We start from the raw sequence: 23,150 nt of genomic DNA on the forward strand, positions 1-23,150 counted from the left end.
TGCAAGGCATTGTGGGTAATGAAGGACGGGGAGTGGATCGCATTATGTGGGTATGATATGGTCACAATTAGCAAATGCTACAATTATGTGGTTAATACAAACTAAATAACCTAAATCCTAAAGTTAATTCAAGAGTGTCTCCCATGATTGGTCATTCAATGTTATGACATTTATGGTAAAGGATAAGGTTAGGTAAAGGGTTAGGATAATGGATAAGGTTAGGTAAAGGGTTAGCCCTTTACCTAACCTTACCCATTACCCTAAGGTAATGGGTCACAGATCATAGAAGAATCCAACTGAATGAAAAGACGTTGCAGAGCAAGCGAGAGAGAAGCAGAGAAATGAGGAAATGCATAATCACGGCACGTATTCTTTTATCTCAGTGCGCAAGGGTTTCTAAAGAGCAGAAATGATCTTTAAATAGGCTACATTCAGCTTATGCAGCTGATCTATAGATGGAATATTCCTTGCCTGAGCAACCAAGACCACACACTTTGAAAACACTTTGCAAGATGTTTTGGTCTGGAATTATATATATATATATATGAATATGTCTCCCCAATTTCAAAAGGGCGTGATTGACAGACAAATTAACCAATCAGAGAAACGCATGATCCGTCCGTCTAAACTAACATGGTGTCTAACGTAAAAAAAGCAAACTAAAATAACAGGAACGCAGATTCCTGCACTCAACAAGCAAAGAGCTATACTTATACTTATACTCCGGAGCGACGTGATATTATTTGTAATTTTCACACTTGCAACCGCATTTACTTCTCCAGTGCCACTTAGATATGTTTTTTTCTTCTCTATTGTGCATTTTTGGCTGGTGTGACTTATAGTCCTAAAAATACAGTAAATTAAGTTATATATTGTTCTGATTGTTACGAGAATATTTGAGAGAAGATGTCTTCTGTATTTGAAAGACACGTGACACAAATCAGCAGCTGTGGTGGGCCTGTCCCAAAATAGCAGAGCTTTTTTGATGCCCTCTAATGGTCCAATTCCAGACCATTCTGGACAGAATGTAGGAGAGATTGACTGGTCAGAAAAGAAAATCCCCATTATCTTGAATAACACTGTTACCTTAGATATATGCTATTAAAATGCAGAGAATTAAACACTATGTATTGGTGCACATTTGGCTGTGCGTCTTTATGCTCTGCTTGACTCAGACTCAGAGCCGTCATTCTGGTTACCATGGCTCTGTAAGATCTGCTATATGACTGTGCTTCATGGCTTTATCACATTGTGCTTACGTCTTTTCTCTGTGGTGTAACTCTTGTGGCTGTGCTTCTTTTGGCTTATATTATATCTCTTCTTTCGTCATATACGACCGATTTTGACTGACATTTCCTTCTGTTTAAAGTACGCTGCTCTTTCCTTCTCCATTGTTCTGATTGGTCGGCTGGTGCTAACCCCGCCCCCTGCTGTGTGAATGTACACAGATGAATTGAGAAAATCTTGGGTTGAGTTTCCTTAAGTGGTGGCGATTTGATAAAGGCCGAACTTTATTGCTTTATGCTTTATGTCCAATATCACGCATCAAGGCTTTAAAATGTATAATTTAGCCTTGGTATATGTATATTAAGGAGTGAAATATCTGTTATTGATGAACAAGGCAGAGCAAATATGCAATCACGCTTATTGCTAAATAAATTGCATTTCCGTCCTACGTCATCCAAACACTGCCAGCACAGCTCTTCTTATTTTATCAAATGTACATTACTCCTTACAATGGAAGTATAGACAGACTGGACTGGACTGGACTAGAACCATCGCACAATCACAATGTCTTAGGGTTCATGTCTCCGGGTGCTGGGTTCCTGATGGTAAATAAACATCTCTTGCATTACGATGTATTCTTTTAACAATTATGAAATAGGTCTTGGGTTATGAAATGATTTACACCTATTACCATCGAAGACAATATATAGCTTTCCAAGTAGCACCAGGTCTAGATCAGTACTATCGAAAGTTTAGAACTGACGTAATTCAGAACAAGGAAAACAAGACGACAAATAGGCTAAATGTGAACAAAATACATTCTAAATTGACAAAATATGCAACAAAAACAGTATGGACCCTGAGGCTTGAATACCCACGCAATTTGAAAACAACTGGCATAGCTATTATTATTGAAACGTTCAGAAAATGTCACCAGGGTAATATGAATATGTAGAAAGTTGATTGTGTTCAAAATGGTTCTATTTCCATAACTGCTAAACATGAGCCTATTTAAGCCTAGTCTTTGCTAGAGCTCCCACTAAAAAAATCTCTTTTTACATTCACTTATAGACCTAGATCAACAACTTCTATTATTAGCACATTAAACCTTCACACGCTATAATCTGAATCCATCTCAAAAGCAATATCAAAAGCCAAACCAGGTGTATCTTGCTAACACTAGAATCCATTATGTCCCCAATAAAACGCCACGCTCTCTTCTATCCATCTAAATCTAGCCCAGAGTTATTTTTATGTTCTCCAAGTGCCCATTTAGGAGGCCCATCCATCGCCACTGGCTGCTCACCGTTAGCCATTAGCTTCTCCGCAGCTATCATGCACTGTCAGACCCAAACAATAGCAAAGAAGATCCCATCTGGCTTCAAATAATATTTGGCTAAGTGAGACGTGCGTATAAATCCCCTACAACGAGAAGATGTCACATATGATTCTTCAGACGCACATTCCAATGATCTACTGAGAAGAGCGGACGTGATAAAATGTTAGCACAAAACGTGGGCTAGCGGTGGCAGCTAATATTAAAGCAACTCATCTTGTTCTTCCCTCTGGCTGAACAGGAAGCAAGCATAGGGCAATAAGTCTTGTTTTTTCCCCTTCTTTCTTCTAAGTCCCCATCTCGCAATTTCAGTCAATTACACAAGCTCTATAATTCAATAAAGAGAAACAAGGAAGTTGCTGGGGAATTATAATTTGATTGTTGAACATTTATCCGGATAAATGGGACGAGTTGTGTCGTTGGAAAATAAGATGGGGGGGTGGGGAAGACAAGCATGAAACAGGGCTTAAGCGAAGGCCCACAGGATCTTGTGTGCTAGCTTCATGTTATATACAACATTTCTGGATGTTCTAGGTAGAGATGAGAGCTACACGGGTCTGTCAGTAACAGGCCTATAAAAAAGTGCTCTGCCAGAATCCATGGAAAAGAGTTTGCAAAGAGCATTCTGACATAACTACAAAAATACTTTATTAGAACAAGGACGCTCTAACAAAGGATTTTATGATTATGTCAAAGTGCCTTGGACCTCCCCTCTTTGCCATTTTAAGATTTTTTTTCAATTCAAAAGATTTAGTTTTGAACAGATGTGAGGGGGTGGTCAGGGCTTTAATGTTGTGTAATATCACGCGTTTTCCTCTACAAAAATCCTGCCTACACACTGTTGTGTTTTTTACCATTTGTGCATCGAGTTTAGCTCCCAAACTGGTGGCCTATGTTGTCGGAGTCTAATCCATTGATTTGTACAACAGAATTCAGTTGATTAATGTAATAATTGGACATTTTGGAGTGTCCTGAGAAAATGTCTTAACCAGAAAAGACAAATTTACCACTATTGCAAGTAGATGGTGTATTTTTTTTTTACATTTTTATAGTAAAAGTGTGCAGCAAAATATTGGTCTAATAGTTACAGAGCTGCACAGTTATTACACACTGTTCTCCATCCTCCATCCTCCAGCTCCAGGTGACCTGACCAAGACTAGCTCATGATCTGGAGACGTAGGCCACTATGGCAGCTCGCGGCTCCTGACAGTTTGCCCCAGTGGCACTGGTGAAAGGACGAGTCAAATGCAGAGACAGAATTTTCCTCACAAGGATTTAACTTTATCTTAGCCATCCATAGATCATTCTAAGGAAATAATAAACCACAGAACTTAATGGCTTAACGGGCATGGCATAGGCTAATAGGATCTGTAACATCAAGTAGCTAAGGCCTACAGGTGTAACAATGTGACTTCTATGGGGTTAGGGTTAGGGTTAGGGTCTGGGTTAGGGTTAGGGTTAGGTTCAGCGTCTTTGGGTCACTGAAAAGCGCTATATAAATAAAAGTTATTATCCATCCATCCATCCATCCATCTTCTGCCGCTTTATCCGGGGCCGGGTCGCGGGGGGAGCAGTCTGAGCAGGGACTCCCAGACTTCCTTCTCCCCAGACACTTCCTCTAACTCCTCCGGGGGGATCCCGAGGCGTTCCCAGGCCAGCCGAGAGACATAGTCTCTCCAGCGTGTCCTGGGTCTTCCCCGGGGCCTCTTCCCGGTGGGACATGCCTGAAACACCTCCCGAGGGAGGCGCCCAGGAGGCATCCGGAACAGATGCCCGAGCCACCTCAGCTGGCTCCTCTCGACGTGGAGGAGCAGCGGCTCTACTCCGAGCTCCCCCCGTGTGGCCGAGCTCCTCACCTTATCTCTAAGGGAGCGCCCAGCCACCCGGCGGAGGAAACTCATTTCGACCGCTTGTATCCGCGATCTTGTTCTTTCGGTCACTACCCAAAGCTCATGACCATAGGTGAGGGTAGGAACGTAGACCGACCGGTAAATAGAGAGCTTTGCCTTTCGGCTCAGCTCCCTCTTTACCACAACGGTCCGATGCAGCGACTGCATCACTGCAGCCGCTGCACCGATCCGCCTGTCGATCTCACGCTCCATCCTTCCCTCACTCGTGAACAAGACCCCGAGATACTTGAACTCCTCCACTTGGGGCAAGGACACCCCACCCACCTGGAGAGGGCAAGCCACCTTTTTCCGGTCGAGAACCATGGCCTCGGATTTGGAGGTGCTGATTCTCATCCCAGCCGCTTCACACTCGGCTGCAAACCGTCCCAGTGCATGTTGCAGGTCCGGGTTTGATGGAGCCATCAGGACAACATCGTCTGCAAACAGCAGAGATGAGATCCTGTGGTCCCCAAACCGGACACCCTCCGACCCCTGACTGCGCCTAGAAATTCTGTCCATAAAAATTATGAACAGAACCGGTGACACAGGGCAGCCCTGGCGGAGTCCAACATGCACTGGGAACAGGTCTGACTTACTGCCGGCAATGCGAACACAGCTCCTGCTCCGGTCATACAGGGACCGGACAGCCCTGAGCAAAGGGCCCCGGACCCCGTACTCCCGGAGCACCCCCCAAAGGACACCCCGAGGGACACGGTCAAAAGCCTTCTCCAGATCCACAAAGCACATGTGGACTGGTTGGGCAAACTCCCATGAACCCTCGAGCACCCGATGGAGGGTATAGAGCTGGTCCAGTGTTCCACGACCGGGACGAAAACCACTCTGCTCCTCCTGAATCCGAGGTTCGACTATCGGTCGGATTCTCCTCTCCAGTACCTTGGAATAGACCTTACCCGGGAGGCTGAGGAGTGTGATCCCTCTGTAGTTGGAACACACCCTCCGGTCCCCCTTCTTGAACAGAGGGACCACCACCCCGGTCTGCCAGTCCAGAGGCACGGTCCCCGAACGCCACGCGATGTTGCAGAGACGTGTCAACCAAGACAGTCCTACAACATCCAGATACTTTAGGTACTCAGGGCGGATCTCATCCACCCCCGGAGCCCTGCCACCGAGGAGTTTGCGGACAACCTCAGTGACTTCAGCTTGGGTGATGGATGAGCCAGCCTCCGAGTCCCCGGTCTCTACTTCCTCTTCAGAAGACGTGACTGAGGGATTAAGGAGATCCTCAAAGTATTCCTTCCACCGTCCGACGACATCCCCAGTCGAGGTCAGCAGGCCTCCACCCGCACCGTAAACGGTGTTTGTGAGACACTGCTTCCCCTTCCTGAGGCGCCGGACGGTTTGCCAGAATTTCTTTGGTGCCGACCGATAGTCCTCCTCCATGGCCTCCCCGAACTCCTCCCAGGCCCGGGTTTTTGCCTCTGCGACAGCACGAGCCGCGGCTCGCTTGGCCTGCCGATACCCGTCGATGACCTCCGGAGACCTACAAGCCAGAGTGGCCTGATAGGCCTCCTTCTTTAGTCTGACGGCATCCCTTACTTCCGGTGTCCACCACCGGGTTCGGGGGTTGCCGCCACGACAGGCACCGGAGACCTTGCGACCACAGCTCCGAGCAGCCGCATCAACAATGGAGGCGGAGAACATGGTCCACTCGGACTCAATGTCCCCAGCCTCCCCCGGGACAAGGGAGAAGCTCTCCCGGAGGTGCGAGTTGAATACCCTACTGACAGAGGGCTCCACTAGACGTTCCCAACAGACCCTCACAATGCGCTTGGGTCTGCCAAGTCTGTCCGGCTTCCTCCTCCGCCAGCGGATCCAACTCACCACCAGGTGGTGATCGGTTGACAACTCTGCCCCTCTCTTCACCCGAGTGTCCAAGACACGCGGCCGGAGGTCTGATGACACGACAACTAAGTCGATCATTGACCTCCGGCCTAGGGTGTCCTGGTGCCACGTGCACTGATGGACACCCTTGTGCTTGAACATGGTGTTCGTTATGGACAATCCGTGGCTAGCACAGAAGTCCAATAACTGAACACCGCTCGGGTTCAGATCGGGGAAGCCGTTCTTCCCGATCACCCCTCTCCAGGTGTCACTGTCATTGCCCACGTGGGCGTTGAAGTCCCCCAGTAGAACAACGGAGTCCCCGGTCGGTGCACTGTCCAGTACCCCTCCCAAGGACTCCAAGAAGGCCGGGTACTCTGCACTGCTGTTCGGCCCGTAGGCCGCCACAACAGTGAGAGACCTGTCCCCCACCCGAAGGCGGAGGGACGCGACCCTCTCGTTCACCGGGGTAAACTCCAACACGTGGCGGCTGAGCTGAGGGGCTATCAGCAAGCCCACACCAGCCCGCCGCCTCTCCCCGCGGGCAACACCAGAGAAGTGGAGCGTCCAGCCCCTCTCGAGGAGATGGGTTCCAGAGCCCAAACTGTGCGTGGAGGTGAGGCCAACTATGTCTAGTCGGTATCGCTCAACCTCCCGCACAAGCTCAGGCTCTTTCCCCCCCCAGCGAGGTGACATTCCATGTCCCCAGAGTTAGTCTCTGTGTCTGGAGATCTGGTCGCCGAGGCCCCTGCCTTATTATTATTATTATTATTCTAATAGGACCAGGCAACAGAGGCCACTCAAGGACCAAGGACAGCCAGACTCCACAGATGCTTCCCTAGAATGCTACAAATAATGCCATGCTATTTGAGTGAAGACAATTGAGCACGCCAATGATGAGACGAATGTGGACGATTGTGGATGAATGGACTCTGCAAGGACAGAAAAGAACATAACGATCAGGCCAGTTCATGACATCAGCTGGTGAATCAGAGCATTTTTGAACTGTAGTGTCGTGAGTTTGAGTCCCGACTCCGACGATGTACTGCATGTCCTCCCTTCTCTCGCATCCCCGTTTCACGCTCAAACTCTCCTGTATAATAAAGCCTTCGGGCCAAAAAAATCTTCAAAAAATAAAAGGAGACAGACAAAATATTCAGGCAACCAATTAATGACTGAAACTATTTAACACAAATATTTTTTCAGTAGATTGATTTGATTTTTGAAACAGCCCAAAAAGTGAGCGATATGGTCCCTCGAAGATGAAATCCCATTGATATCGCTGATGTAGGCCATGCGCATGACTCTAACCCCCAGTGCGTTGCTTAGTCTCCCTTTTCGTCCCAGCCTTGTTTTGTTTTTTTCCTTCATCCCGTCACTGTCAGCATCCCTCCTGATTGTGCACACATAAGCCCCTTCAAATACACTCGCAAATCACCACTGACTCAGATTGGAATATTTCACACTATAATTGGAGCTTTAACCTAATCTTCGGGCGCAGGATCTCCTCTTGTGTTTCTGACGATTACGGAATAATAAGGAATTTCTCACAGACTGTGGATGAGCATAATTACCAGTGATCCAGATTAAGCCACTCCGACAAACAGCAACAACAAAAAATCCTATCATAGCTGGTGCAATATTCAAGTTATTATTATGATGATGGGCTATTTTCAGAGGCATAGGATTTGGTCTCAGTAAAGGCTGTTTATTTGGTGGAATGAGGGAAGTGTCTCGGGAGAGGGAGGAGTAGAGAAGGCTTAGCTGATTAGGTGCTTTTGTGGGGGGATTGAAAAGAGTGTACAGTGTGGAGAGAGAGAAAGATATGAGCTTACTGTACGTTGTAACAGAAGCTAAATGCACACAATTATGAGCTAATGGCTACCTATGGTTAGCATTCGTAACACTCAACCCCACTCTATCTCCTCTCGACCGCAGCAGCCGAACCATAAGCCTCCTCAATGCTACAATGCCAGGCTTAAAATAAAATCACGGCAACTTAGAGTTCAACATTACACACTGGATCTTTTTTTACTTGACCACATTTGTCCAATACCACAACAAATATCAAGTACAAACGTAAAAAGATCATAAAGGCCTTTTGTCGTTCTTTGAGTTGCACGGCAGGGAAAACAAATGACTGGCTTACGCTGATTTGAACTGAATGTCGGTCACTACGTTTACGTGCACGAATAACTCAGAGAGTGCGTTAAATCAGACCTGGGGGTCGGGACTACTGCACGAAAGAACAAAACTTGTCTTTGTCCCAAAACCTGCCAACAAGTCAAAACACCATGGATCTGAAGTGATATGACACACTCGTTTCTACTGCCATCTTGGGGACAAAAGCCGCAAAACAAAGGATTTCTCTTCTGTAACAGCCTCAAAAACCCCTTTTGTCCAGAAATGGATTACTGTGGTCAGGAGGGACCAGTGGACTTACAGAAATCACTCCAGACTGATGCTGGCCTGTTTGTTTCAGGTCGTTAGCAGCTGGCTATATTATATAATATTATTCATATTTTAGGATCAGACACAAAGTCCGTGCTCTTGAAAGCTTTGAGGGCGTGTCCGGTGCAGAGGGTGTGTCCGGTGCAGAGGGCTTGTGGACGAGGAAGAGGAAATGTCCACAAAAGTTTGTTGTCTCTGCTTTTAAGTGTCAGTGACTCGCTGTTGTAGATAAGGATCAAAGCCCAGAACTTCTGTCTTCTTCAAGTATCAACCCTTTTCATTTTCAATCGTATGTTTTTCATGACTGTCTAACAGCGGAGAGGCAACAGCGTTTGGAACGTCTTCAAAATAAATCACGCAACTGAAACCCATGAATAGGTGCGAAGAGAAAAATGAAACAAAAACTTAACCTGCAAAATTCAAAACGCCCGTGAGCTAAATCCCCACACCAGTGAATAATGCTGAATGGACTAAATGGGCGATCAATTCATTCCACATTCTACGCAATGATTAGTGTTCTGTATTACTAAAATACTGCCTGTATTTCTAACTTATGTCTGATCATTAGAAACATGAACAGAGCCTTCGCTACAACCAAAGATTTGTCTCCAAAATAAAAGTTTTTAAGTCTGTTTGTGCAAACTTGGCGCTGCTTTTGCTTCTCTTCTCTGCACATGCTCAGTTAGGGCAGAACCTGCAAACATCCTTGATTCCCACAGGTTTATTCAGCGTGGTTTGAGCACAGATCCATGGGTTTGTCCTCAGAGCACATGTGCAGAGCTCTAAAAGAAGCTGCTGCCCGCTCTGGTTCTAAAAGCTCATGTTAGAGAGCGGAGCATGAACGGGCTCTGAACACGCCCACAGACTGAGCAGCTGTGAGAGAAGAACCAAGCTTCACGCGCAGTACTGCCCAGCTGCCTGTAGAGGCCAGCAAAAGACACTGTGAGTTCAGCCAAGCTTCAGCAGCAGAAGTGAGGGGGAAACAGGCTTATTTGAATAGTCATTTGGACTAATTTAAATATAGTTGTGGTGATTTAGATAATTTTAGATTTCATTGGTCAATCAATGCTTGCCTTGATTGCGCTGACTGCACGCCACTGATATACTGCATGTCCATGTAAATGTTAACCACATGGGTCACTGTATGCACTGGTGTTGTTCAACCAATTACCTTTTGTGTTTTATTTAACACGCTACACCATTAATTAAATATATGCCCTAACATGCAATATAAATGGACTTTTTGTGTTGACTGAGGTACAGAAATAATACAGCTACCGCATATAAAGTTATCATTTTACCTGTCACTGTCAGATTCTGACAGATTCTACCTCTACCTCTCCGTCTACTCTCTGTGGATTAGTTCCCCCGAAAAAACATTACATTTCAGATGACTGACAGCCATCAAGAGACTCTATTCCCCACAGAAGTTCTGCAGCAGCGACGTCAATCATTGGCCACTCCACATTTGTGATGTATATGTAATTCATCGATGATGCTTTAAAAATCTGTCAAACCAAGTGTCAATCACTTCAGTTGTTATCAAGTCATAAACGTAGTGCGATGCAGAGAGACTGTCAAATATACACTAAAAACGAGCATGGTGGGATTTCATTTGTGACAGTTAAATGGGAGATTTGCAGCCGGGCCACCATGACACATGGGGCTTTTAGGGTTGTGTCTTCTAATTTGATATGGCAAGCTATGCATTATTTATATTGTTATTGGCCTTTAAACATGTGCTTGAGAATCTATTTTGGCGTTTCGTGCTTTAGTAATGTCTGTAGAAATCACACATGACTTCATAACACTCAGGCGTTTTCCATGTCAGGAACTGAATTAGAGCCCCATCTACTGGCTAAAACCTAGCTTGTCCCTGACATGCAAGCAGAGGTAATGAATGCTTTTTGACAGCAGAAATGCTCAGAACGAGTCTGCCGAAGATTTCTGTGGCTCAGAGGGAGAGGATTTACTAAACAGGACTCAACAAACAAGTGTGATTGAAGCTAGATGCTGCTCCAGCTCTGTTTTTAAAATAATGTTATAACATGGTTAAAAGCTCAAAAATATCTGTTTAGTATAATATGTGTTCTTTATCAAATTCCAAATGTTGATAATTTAAGGAAAGCTTTTCTGGGGGGAGTCTGTCCCCTACTTGTCTGTCTCCATGGAGATTATACTGCTTGGAATATTCCACAATACGGCTATAAATGTATATCTTTCATTCAATAAAAGGTATTTGTATTGAGAGACATGCATTTTTACTGTGGTGGAGTTGCCTCTCCACAGATCTGATCTTTGTCTGGTGGCATAACTGGTATGTTTCCATGGAGATAAATATGTTTAATTAATAATGGCAGTTGAATGGGATATAGACAGGGAGCCATGCTCTCTAGAGGTCAATGAGTGTGATGACTCAAAGCACTAAAGGAGTAAGAGTTTTCAGGTGATGGGCAAGAAGTCTCCATGGAGGGAATTCTACTTATAAGAAGAATTCCTTTTTCTCTATGGCCGTGAACCAATTATACGGCTAAGATTTGGACTGAGAACCAATAAGAGAGCTGCAGTTCTGAGCTGTTCACTCACACAAACAAAGCCTGATCACAGTTTCTGCAGATCGTCAGTAATGTGAGTGTAAAGTGTGAACAGTTCTTTCCCAAACAGTTGTAAGCATTTTGTTAGGAACTGTATAACTTACGTATATACAGTATTACAGTAAATAAATCACTGGTCAAATAATTGCAAAGCATCTGACTAAATGAGCTCGACAAGCTGGTATCAAACCTGTACCTTCTCAACAGGGTAAAAGAGAAATCTCAACTCAGAATATAATTTCACTGACGTCATTGCTGTCCCCTTCAAATTATGAATACAACATTCATTTTTGACATTTGAATGACATTGACTTTCACATTGAGCAGTGAGGGGCCCCGCTGGGATGTGTGAGTGGGATGAGCGCGAACAGGGTCCAGGCAAATCTGCTCCAAGGTCCCAAGCGTCTCCCTGCCATGGCCCTGTGAACGTCCATGGGCTGTTAGTCTGAGGGACAGGGGCAGAGGGGTAATAAAGCCTTCAAAGTGACACAGAGCGGCAAACGTTACACTCCAGTGGCTAACAGCTAACGGCTAACTGACAGCTTAAGGCCGCCTTTGATTCCTGAATAAAGATGCTATAGAGGGATTAGCCGTGTTTCGGTTGCTCTTGACATGTCACTTCAGCGGCGTAAAACTTTCATTTATTTAGAAAGGTCCGTTTTAAAATAGGAAGGTTCTGGGTGGGACAGGTTTGGACGGTATCGTGCAGAGGCTTGGTTCAGGCTGGATCGTTTGGGGCCAGTCTATACTCTACTCTGGTGCGTAAAGAAAAGAGTAAATTTTTTCCGAGATTCATTAAACCGAAACCTCGCTCATGTGCTCCGTCTGAAGGAGGCTTTTTCTCTCAGCTCCAATAGTTGTTTCATAAATCCATGTACAGATTCCGGAGCCTCTCTGCTTTGAGTCACAGACTGTAAACGATCATTGAGGAAGAGCACACGGCTTCAAATATGCCCTGCGTTGTTCAGAATAATGAGTGGAGTAAACAGCCCTTTCCTCTCTTCCATGTCTAGACCAACATCTGCTAAATGATGATGAAATATGATTGAAATTATTTTGTATTTGCTGATGACTCTCGGCTCCTCTCCACAAGCGTCATCTCTTGACACTTTTGTTTGTTTCCAGACAGCTTTATAAATGATTCCCCTGGACTAGATCACAGTTATCACATCCCACAGGAGACCAAACCCAACCAACATTTATTTGTCATTCCAGCGTGTGAAAACAGCGTGACAGAATCATACTTGAAATGGGTCTCGAAAAGACCTCGGCGACACCAAAGGGGACACCTGCTCGTCCCGCTCGCCAGCAGGGTGCAGCTGGCTCTTACCGTGGTGTACTTGCCCAGCTGGCACAGGGAGGGGAAGGTTTCTTGGTGGGCTTTGCGGATCTTCTCGATGATGTTCTCCAGCTCTGCGCTCAGCTCGTAGCTCTCCCCCAGCTCTGCTTTGGGGCTCTCCTTCTTCTTCTTGTTGCGGTCGTTCCTCACAGCTGAAACAGGACAGAGGACGAGGGTGAGACAGGGCGGTGGTGATTCCAAACATGGGACAAAACCAACAGGAAACTTTTAGCCTTTATTTAAGACGAAAAAAATATGGTAAATTGCTAAATAAAACCACCACAAGCCCATTCACGCACGTTTCAATGTACTCAGGCCAGGAGGGGGCAGTGTCTTGCCCAACAACACAACTGCACACTTTAAAAAATAAAGAGCAAGAATACTGAGAATAAATGTTTGAATTTCATGTTTAAATGTGTAAATGTTTTTATCATTGGGTGCTGCAAGTGCACTCTGCCCCAGGTCACTCGTGAAAAAGAGGTTTCCATCTCAGTCTCGATTTTAATTTTATTTACCTGGTTAAAAAAAGGTTAATACTTTCCTATTCCAGTCACGGAGCTCAAACTAGTGGGCAAATATCTTTTTGAAACAATTTATCACACAGCTTCCCACAGATTGATTTAACTGCTCATGTTGGCCTCAGGGGCTTGACTTTTCGAGATGAGAAGTTGTTTGCATTCACATTTTTATCTCTTTTGATGTCACCAATAATGTCAAAGAGCTCAAATGTTTAAGATAAATGGACAAATCAGCCGTTTGTCCGTCTCCACAGCGGCTGACGTCTGGTGTGGAAGTCGAGCAACAGCTTTTGACGGTACAGCTGGGTAACGCTTGCTTGTGACTGTAATGTTATTTGAAAAGGATTTGTTTAACAGCCCAAATCAGCTCCCCTGTAGTTCCACTTGCGTCAGTTTGTGTTAAAACAAAGCTCAGATTAAACTCTAACGTGAGTAACAGAGCGTGTGCCTCCAATTAGGTTTCCCTCCAATAAAAACACATGTAACTGAGCAAATTCAAGACACAAAAATAAATAATTACACAGTGATAATATTCCAATCAATGCATGTACTTCATATAGATTACTCAAACATGCACGTATCACTCATAATACGATTGAGAATACGTCTACTTTAAGTACATTGTCCTCACTATATTCCAAATCCTAATGAAACTTCATCTAAGTATCTCACCATTTTCCGCCCCTTATAGCTCCATATACAGTCCATGGAAAACAACAGAACCTTGAGGAACGTGCCACTTTGTTCGAACTTCAAATCTTATCTCCTCTATATATGGAGCTTTCCTCTATTAGTTTTCCCTTTGAAGCGTCGCAGCGGGGGCTCCGCACATGCACCAGCTTCATGACTCCACTCACACTGCAGTTAACCAGGCCACTGCCGCATTATATCACATGTATGCAGTCGCTTAGAAGGATCCCGGGCTTTGGAGGCCTCCGTGAACCCTCCTGACACCCAAAGAAAGCGCGGCACGGTCACATCCTCTGGCCTACTTTAGCCCCGGCTTTGTGTTCCACGGACAAGGTTGGAAAGCGGCAAATGGGCATTGTACGTGTGTGCGAATCGTGCGGATCGTGGCCTACTTGTGCTGAAGGGAAATGTGGAGGCGGAAAACTTGTGTGTCGTTGGGATGTGCAATTATTTTTCAGAGTTAAGCTGTGATTCAGTTTGCAAACTACTGTGAGGGTCTGTTCACCCAGCAAAAAGCAGTATGTAAGATTTAAATGTGAAATTCCATAAACATGACTTATCTGTGTTCCACAAAACAAATGCAATTATTCTTAGTTAAAAAAAACAGTTTGTATTGCTTGTTTAAAGAAAGAAAAAAAACATATATTTGACATATTCACTGTTTTGATGATTAAAATGGTTGTACTTGATATATAGTTTGAGCAGGTTATAATTTAACAAAGAAATATTGTTAAAAATTGTAATGTATCGCAGAATATTATGAAACATTGATTATGCGCATTGTGCCATGTAATTACTATTTGAGTTAATGTTTTGTTAATTCGTTAATGTCATAATTGGCCATTTTAAAGTATTTCTGAGCAAACGTCTGAGCCAGAAAAAACATCTTGATAAAATGTGGATAAAACGTGTAAGTGCAGTGTCGTTGTTTTCATGGACAGTGAATGAGAGTGATAGAATGCAGATTGACTGACACAGACAAATCAGAATTGATTGGTTCTTTTACTCTTTGGAGGAAAGATATTTCTGCAAAACTGCTTTGAATAAAAAAGTGCGCCGTGTCTAAAAAATCAATATATCTTGAGTGTTATTTACTTGGTTTCATTCCGGTAATCCTCGAGTCAAGGTTGTCTTTTCCAGCTAAAAAACAAACAAACAAAAACATCTTGTATAACGTAAGCTCATAAAAACAGCATGTGTGAATAATTCAAGCTGGAGGAACTCATTTTCAATCAGTGAAATAAGGAAGTCGGTATTTAAACCTCTCCATTGCATTCTTAGCTCTCTTGGCACGTCACTAATATTGACAAGCATCGATTTGTCCATTGACACAAAAGTGAAGCACAGCCAATCAGCTCTCACCCCACAGCATCCGACGCCTCATATAGTGAAGTGAAGTTTGAAACGATAAAATGTTTAATAATGAGAATAAGACGGCATGTGGGGGTCTTCAGTACTTTTAAGTGGAGGAATTAGCTGCACATTTTTGGCACTCTGAAAACGGTGGCAAATGTTACACCGTGTCCAAGACAATATTCCAGCAGAGGAAAATATATAAAATTCTATAATATTATATTCGATTAAACTCTATTCTACAATATTAAGACAATATTATGTTAATCCAAGACAAATTTGTTCAAATGTGCTTTGGATGTATTAGTTGAAGTTTGCAAATTAAACAAATGAGAAATGATTTCTAAAATGACCCTCATAATAGCAGAAACATTTATTTATACTTGTATTTAATCAATTTAATATAGATTACTTATTTAATTTTAATCAGCTCTTTTAGCTGCATCTTCTCATCCGGATGACAGAATTACATTAACATATGTACTGAAAGCACACGCACACTGAAAGGTGCTTCTCATCAGGATTGGTGTTAGAACTCCATCTCCAAATAAACAAAAGCTAGCTTGCTTGGACATAGTAATAAGCACAGAGTTGTAATGAATGTGATTTGAGGCAGAAATGCGAGTCTTCTGATGATTTATGGCAGGGCTATTCAACATAAGGCCCGGGGGCCAAATCAGGGCTTTCAAGTGATTTAATCCGGTCCACGACCCATCTTCCAAATATAAAAAAAGAAAAGAAAAACCTAGTTAAGTGGTTTTAAATTCTGGGTTAGCACTAGTTTAGACCTGGTTTTATCTTGGGTCAGAGTTAGTCCTGGTTCAGAACTGGTGGCTCCTAGTCTAGTCCTAGTTTAATCCTGGTTCAGTTCTGGATGGACAATTTTGCAAAGCAATATTGGTAAATGTTGTTGTTTGTTGTTATTTCTCACAGTATTTTTTGGGGAAAATAAAAAAACGAATTTATTGAAATAGTGTTGGATATTTGTACTGAATAATCCTGCCCTCTTGAAAATCAAGTTGAATAGCCTTGATTTATGAACTTATTTGGAACCCAGTGGTTTCTGAGGCCCAGAGAGCGAGGACTTACTAAACAGGATTCATCAAACAAGTGTGAATGAAGCTAAAAACAACTCCTATCTTTTGGTTGTTTTTGTTTTGTTGCAGGGAACGATGTTAGGACAGGGTTAAAAAATAAAGATTAAGATAAAACAACTCTTGCTGACAACAAACTGTGAATTACAATTGTTTCACCACATAAACTACAAAACAAGTCATATACTGAACGACCAGCGTGTCTGAATGTACCAGCCAGAGTCATTCTTGATATAGGATCTTTGTGTCAAGCAATAACAGCGATGAACAGAGAGAAGAGACGACTCACAGAAGGTGTTAAGAGTCACACTTGAGAACCACAGTGTTGGACGGCCCAAGGCTCAGAGCACATGAGGGCGAGGGCACTGTGGTGGTCCAGGCTCAGAGCATATGAGGGCGAGGGCACTGTGGTGGTCAAGGCTCAGAGCACATGAGGGCGAGGGCACTGTGGTGGTCAAGGCTCAGAGCACATGAAGGCGAGGGCACTGTGGTGGTCAAGGCTCAGAGCATATGAGGGCGAGGGCACTGTGGTGGTCCAGGCTCAGAGCACATGAGGGCGAGGGCACTGTGGTGGTCAAGGCTCAGAGCATATGAGGGCGAGGGCACTGTGGTGGTCCAGGCTCAGAGCATATGAGGGCGAGGGCACTGTGGTGGTCAAGGCTCAGAGCACATGAAGGCGAGGGCACTGTGGTGGTCAAGGCTCAGAGCACATGAGGGCGAGGGCACTGTGGTGGTCAAGGCTCAGAGCATATGAGGGCGAGGGCACTGTGGTGGTCAAGGCTCAGAGCACATGAGGGCGAGGGCACTGTGGTGGTCAAGGCTCAGAGCACATGAGGGCGAGGGCACTGTGGTGGTCAAGGCTCAGAGCATATGAGGGCGAGGGCACTGTGGTGGTCAAGGCTCAGAGCACATGAGGGCGAGGGCACTGTGGTGGTCAAGGCTCAGAGCACATGAGGGCGAGGGCACTGTGGTGGTCCAGGCTCAGAGCATATGAGGGCGAGGGCACTGTGGTGGTCAAGGCTCAGAGCACATGAGGGCGAGGGCACTGTGGTGGTCAAGGCTCAGAGCATATGAGGGTGAGGGCACTGTGGTGGTCAAGGCTCAGAGCACATGAAGGCGAGGGCACTGTGGTGGTCAAGGCTCAGAGCATATGAGGGTGAGGGCACTGTGGTGGTCAAGGCTCAGAGCACATGAAGGCGAGGGCACTGTGGTGGTCAAGGCTCAGAGCATATGAGGGCGAGGGCACTGTGGTGGTCAAGGCTCAGAGCACATGAGGGCGAGGGCACATGACGGCGAGGGCACTGTGGTGGTCCAGGCTCAGAGCATATGAGGGCGAGGGCACTGTGGTGGTCAAGGCTCAGAGCACATGAGGGCGAGGGCACTGTGGCGGTCAAGGCTCAGAGCACATGAGGGCGAGGGCACTGGGGTGGTCAAGGCTCAGAGCACATGAGGGCGAGGGCACTGTGGTGGTCAAGGCTCAGAGCACATGAGGGCGAGGGCACTGTGGTGGTCAAGGCTCAGAGCATATGAGGGCGAGGGCACTGTGGTGGTCAAGGCTCAGAGCATATGAGGGTGAGGGCACTGTGGCGGTCAAGGCTCAGAGCACATGAGGGCGAGGGCACTGTGGTGGTCAAGGCTCAGAGCACATGAGGGCGAGGGCACTGTGGCGGTCAAGGCTCAGAGCACATGAGGGCGAGGGCACTGTGGCGGTCAAGGCTCAGAGCACATGAGGGCGAGGGCACTGTGGTGGTCAAGGCTCAGAGCATATGAGGGCGAGGGCACTGTGGTGGTCAAGGCTCAGAGCACATGAGGGCGAGGGCACTGTGGTGGTCAAGGCTCAGAGCACATGAGGGCGAGGGCACTGTGGTGGTCAAGGCTCAGAGCACATGAGGGCGAGGGCACTGTGGTGGTCAAGGCTCAGAGCATATGAGGGCGAGGGCACTGTGGTGGTCAAGGCTCAGAGCATATGAGGGTGAGGGCACTGTGGTGGTCAAGGCTCAGAGCACATGAAGGCGAGGGCACTGTGGTGGTCAAGGCTCAGAGCACATGAGGGCGAGGGCACATGACGGCGAGGGCACTGTGGTGGTCCAGGCTCAGAGCATATGAGGGCGAGGGCACTGTGGTGGTCAAGGCTCAGCGCACATGAGGGCGAGGGCACTGTGGTGGTCAAGGCTCAGAGCACATGAGGGCGAGGGCACTGTGGTGGTCAAGGCTCAGAGCACATGAGGGCGAGGGCACTGTGGCGGTCAAGGCTCAGAGCACATGAGGGCGAGGGCACTGTGGCGGTCAAGGCTCAGAGCACATGAGGGCGAGGGCACTGTGGTGGTCAAGGCTCAGAGCACATGACGGCGAGGGCACTGTGGTGGTCAAGGCTCAGAGCATATGAGGGCGAGGGCACTGTGGTGGTCAAGGCTCAGAGCACATGAGGGCGAGGGCACTGTGGTGGTCAAGGCTAAGAGCATATGAGGGCGAGGGCACTGTGGTGGTCAAGGCTCAGAGCATATGAGGGCGAGGGCACTGTGGTGGTCAAGGCTCCCTCCACATGTCAAGCTTATGCTGTTAAAGACATTCAAAGGTCATGTCCAAACGCATTCATGTTCTCAACCAAGTGGGTGTGTAGTTCAAGTAGATATGTCGTCTTTATGGTACGTCTGGAAGTTCAAATTGATAATGAACTTCAAGGGCAACTCTCCATTCACACAGCAGATGATATCCAGAAAGCACATTTTTCTATGGAGACAAGGCTAATCTGATTTATTATTTGGCGCAGGTGGCAGTTGTACATTGATGAAGTAGCTCCAAACAGTTTGTCTGTCACTACAGAGCACTTCGCCAATTGGTAATACAATAGATGGTTGGTTGAAAAGACCTCCAAAAAGCACCAGAATACAGGAAATATTGGACATATTTCCCAAAACATCAGGACGGTGAACTGCAGCTGATCAAATGACTTATATAGTCTTCCACGCTATATGTTTTTTATTCTATCTATATAAAGCCAACACACATAGAATTTGAGTGCGTACTTATGTTCCCCACTAAAGGTTAATGTATGCTCCATTTTCATATATAAACGTCCTAGCGTCATTATACCTTGAATAATACTTCCAATCGTTTCTAATGTCAGGTCTGTGTTCTGTTAAATGGCCACCAGAGGGTGCTCAAAGTCAATTAGAGAATTGGCCCAAGAAAAACACATTTTTAGACCAAAATTAGCTGGAAAAGTTGCAAGAAAATTAGCTGAGAGAAGTTGTTTATTTGACAATTTTTCTAGTCACTGTTTAAAATGTTGTACTGCTGTATTACTGTGTCCGCTGCTGCCCCCAGTGGTCAGCACATGTACAGCTCTGTTGCTTCGCATCCATAAGCTAGATCACATACAGGCAAATGGCAAACAACACAACACAGAGAAGAAGCCTCTATGTGTATACGTATGCATCTGGAACGTAGAGCATAAATGAGCCTTAACTATGTTCTATAACTATATGTTTCTCTGCATGTTCCCCGGTAACTGTGCTCCATAGATTCAATTCAATTTGTTTGTATAACGCCTGAAATAACAACTGCAGTTTCCTTGAAAGGTGAGAACCAGTGTCCCCTGTCCTTAGACAAATGTCTCAAGCTCCTCCTTCTCGGCCAGGAAAAACTACCAAACCTCTTTGGGCAAAAGTATAAACCTGGAGGAGTTCCACAGTGAAGGAGAGATCTGACCCCCTCAGACGGACAGAAGGACGCGAGATAGACAGTGGAGCTGGAGCCACTAATGAGGTGAGGAACCACTCAGGAGGAGAGGAGCCACTCAGGAGGAGAGGAACCACTCAGGAGGAGAGGAACTACTCAGGAGGAGAGGAACCACTCAGGAGGAGAGGAACCACTCAGGAGGAGAGGAACCACTCAGGAGGAGAGGAACCATTCAGGAGGAGAGGAACCACTCAGGAGGAGAACCAGCTCTTCCAGGCAGATGAAGAACCCTCCATATGGTGTTGAGACTGTTTCTCCAGGTAACTATGTTCCCCAGTACCTATATGTTCCCCAGTACCTATATGTTTCCCAGTACCAATATGTTCCCCAGTAACTATATGATCCCCAGTAACTATGTTTCCCAGTAACTATGTTCCCTAGAACCTCTTAGAAGTTCTTCATTTTCTATTTACAGGGGAAGATAGTTACTCACATTTAAAAATGTACCATACCCTAGCCTAGTTCTACCTTTTCCTAATCCTAACTCTCACTTCCACCCATTTGGAAATAAACAGCTGTAAATAACAATAAACATAAATCTATGTACCTGGGGAACATGGGTACCTCCATCGCCTGAAGGTTCTGCTAACATAGGTTCTAGGAAACAGGGCTGACCTCACTGAATTTCACTTAATCTTAAAGCAGACCAAAAGTCCCCGTCCACAGTCCCTTTTATCACAGCAGACCAAAGTCCCTGTCCACAGGATTGTGCGTCTGATGAGTCCATGTTGTGGCGCAGAGTGGCTTGGCGTCCTCTGTAATGCGCTGTAATCACTCCATACGTGTGACCTACATGATACATGAAATTATGAAATTTCCCCATGTGGGACAATAAAAGAATATCTTATGTGCCACCTGCCCGTGTCCAACATGACCCATACACAAGGGCACCTTCCACAACACACGCTTCTATTAGGGCCTGAGCCACGGTGACCTTTGACCCTGACATGGTTAATAGATTCACTTGGCGATAGTAAAGGAGTGAGTAATGTTTAACCATAACCCTTTGCTGTATGTTATTGTAATGCTATATTCGTGTCTTCTGTGCTTATTTGGAGCCGTTACTGCATATTATGATGTTTGTCATTTGTCTTTATTGTATCACGTAACATGAACAAGCACATTAACATGGTTCATTGATAAACATCTTGCATGGGTATATTATGTTTTGGCAATTTAACATTCATGCTAATGAGGTTCATTTTCATATTTTTACTCTGGCTAAAACCACAGCAGTTTTAAGAGGTTCTGAGGTGTCACATTTCCATATTGGCGGGGTTGAAGTTGGCAAAAATGCATTTGGGGCTGACTGAGGCAAATAAGCTAAAATGTAGGTGTAAATCTGTGAAATGTTGCCGCAGTACTGAGTAAGTACCGGCCCATCTCTAATCTACCATTTTGTCCTTGAAAAGTCCTTGAAAAAGCAGTTTACCAACAGCTCACGGATTTCCTCTTAATAAACAACTCATTTGATGTTTTAGACCTCATCACTGCTGAGACTGCTCCTGTCAAAGTGACAAATGACATCCGCCTGAACACTGACACGGGCAAAGCTTCTTAATTTAATTTAATTCTGTTAGATCTGAGTGCTGTTTTTGACACTGTCCATCATGGGATCCTCTTACAGAGACTAGAGGACTGGGTGGGCATCAGTGGCACTGCCCTAAACTGGTTAAGGTCCTATCTGGAAGACAGGAAGTACTTTGTTGAAATTGGTGACTGTGTCTCAGACCACATGACCCTGACCTGTGGAGTGCCCCAAGGGTCAGTGCTGGAACCCCTTCTGTTCAACCTCTACATGCTGCCGTTAGGTCAGTTGATACGCAGCGAAAATGTGTCCTATCACAATGATGCAGACGAGTCAGATCTATGTTTCAATATCGGCAGGTGAATATGGACCAGTGGATTCACTCTGTCACTGCATCCAACAGATCAGTTTGTGGATGCAAAACAACTTTCTTCAACAACTTTCTCCAGCTGAACTCAGACAAGACTGAAATAATCGTCTTTGGCCCAAAGAAACAAAGAGAAAGTGTTAGTGTCACCTCCAGAGTCTCGCTCTAAAACCTACAAACCAAGTTAGAAATATGGGGGTAATAATGGACTCAGACTTGAACTTTAACAGCCACATAAAATCAATAACATCAGCAGCTTTTTACCATCTAAAAAACATTGCCAAAATCCAAAATATAGTGTCAAAACCAGACTTGGAGAGACTTATCCATGTGTTTGTCTCCAGTAGATTAGACTACTGTAACGGCCGCTCACTGGCCTCTCCAAACGAGCTGTAAAACCAGACGACTCTAAAAATTGTCCAAAGTCGGGCTTTGAACTACTTTAGTTGGCAGTTGGTTCCATTCTGGGACATGGAAAACAGTTTTTGTATTCTGAGCTGTAAAACAGCTGCAGTTCATCCAGAACGCTGCTGCTTGGGTCCTGACTAGAACCAGGAAGTACGATCACATTAGTCCTGTTCTCAGGTCTCTGCACTGCCCCCTGTGGCTCAGAGAAGAGACTTTAAAGCAGCTCTGCTTGTGTACAAGTCTCTCCATGGCCTAGCACCAAAGTACATCTTGGGCATGTTAGTGCCATATGAACCATCTCGGACTCTGAGGACCTCAGGGACCGGCCTCCTGCTGGTGCCAGAGTCAGGACTAAACATGGACCGGCCTCCTGCTGGTGCCGGAGTCAGGACTAAACATGGACCAGCCTCCTGCTGGTGCCAGAGTCAGGACTAAACATGGACTGGATTATAGTATTCATTCCAATTCATTATCTTCAACAATAAGAATGTATTTATAACTACAGCTGTAAAATTACCAGTGAATACCTTGTTGTGAATGCACTGATCCTGTCCTTTTGTCCGGTGAGAGTTGGGGCAGTGAAAGTGCGTGTGATCGGCAGCGTGAACGCGGATGATGTTTAAAAATGCAGATGGAAAGATGAGCTGGAGACCTGATCTGACCCCGCAGTGTACAGTGTCAGGGGAGCGGGCGGGGCAGGAGGCGGGGCAGGAGGCGGGATAGGGTGGCGGGACAAGAGGCGGGACAGGGTGGCGGGCTCACAGAGGACCAGG

At 45.6% G+C, this 23,150-nt stretch overlaps 1 protein-coding gene across 2 annotated transcripts in view; it reads right to left on the reverse strand.

Moving 5' to 3' along the window:
- LOC140361615 (retinoic acid receptor beta-like) overlaps positions 1-23,150 on the reverse strand; it is a 147,040-nt gene that overhangs the window by 14,607 nt on the left and 109,283 nt on the right. For both annotated transcript variants that reach the window (XM_072447346.1, XM_072447347.1), the window contains exon 4: positions 12,670-12,830. In XM_072447346.1, the coding sequence (XP_072303447.1) occupies positions 12,670-12,830 (161 nt within the window). The remainder of the gene's footprint in view (positions 1-12,669; positions 12,831-23,150) is intronic.

This window comes from Eucyclogobius newberryi, unplaced genomic scaffold (assembly GCF_026437365.1).
Source record: "Eucyclogobius newberryi isolate DKJ021-1_F unplaced genomic scaffold, fEucNew1.0.hap1 SCAF_16, whole genome shotgun sequence".
NCBI lineage: Eukaryota > Metazoa > Chordata > Actinopteri > Gobiiformes > Gobiidae > Eucyclogobius > Eucyclogobius newberryi.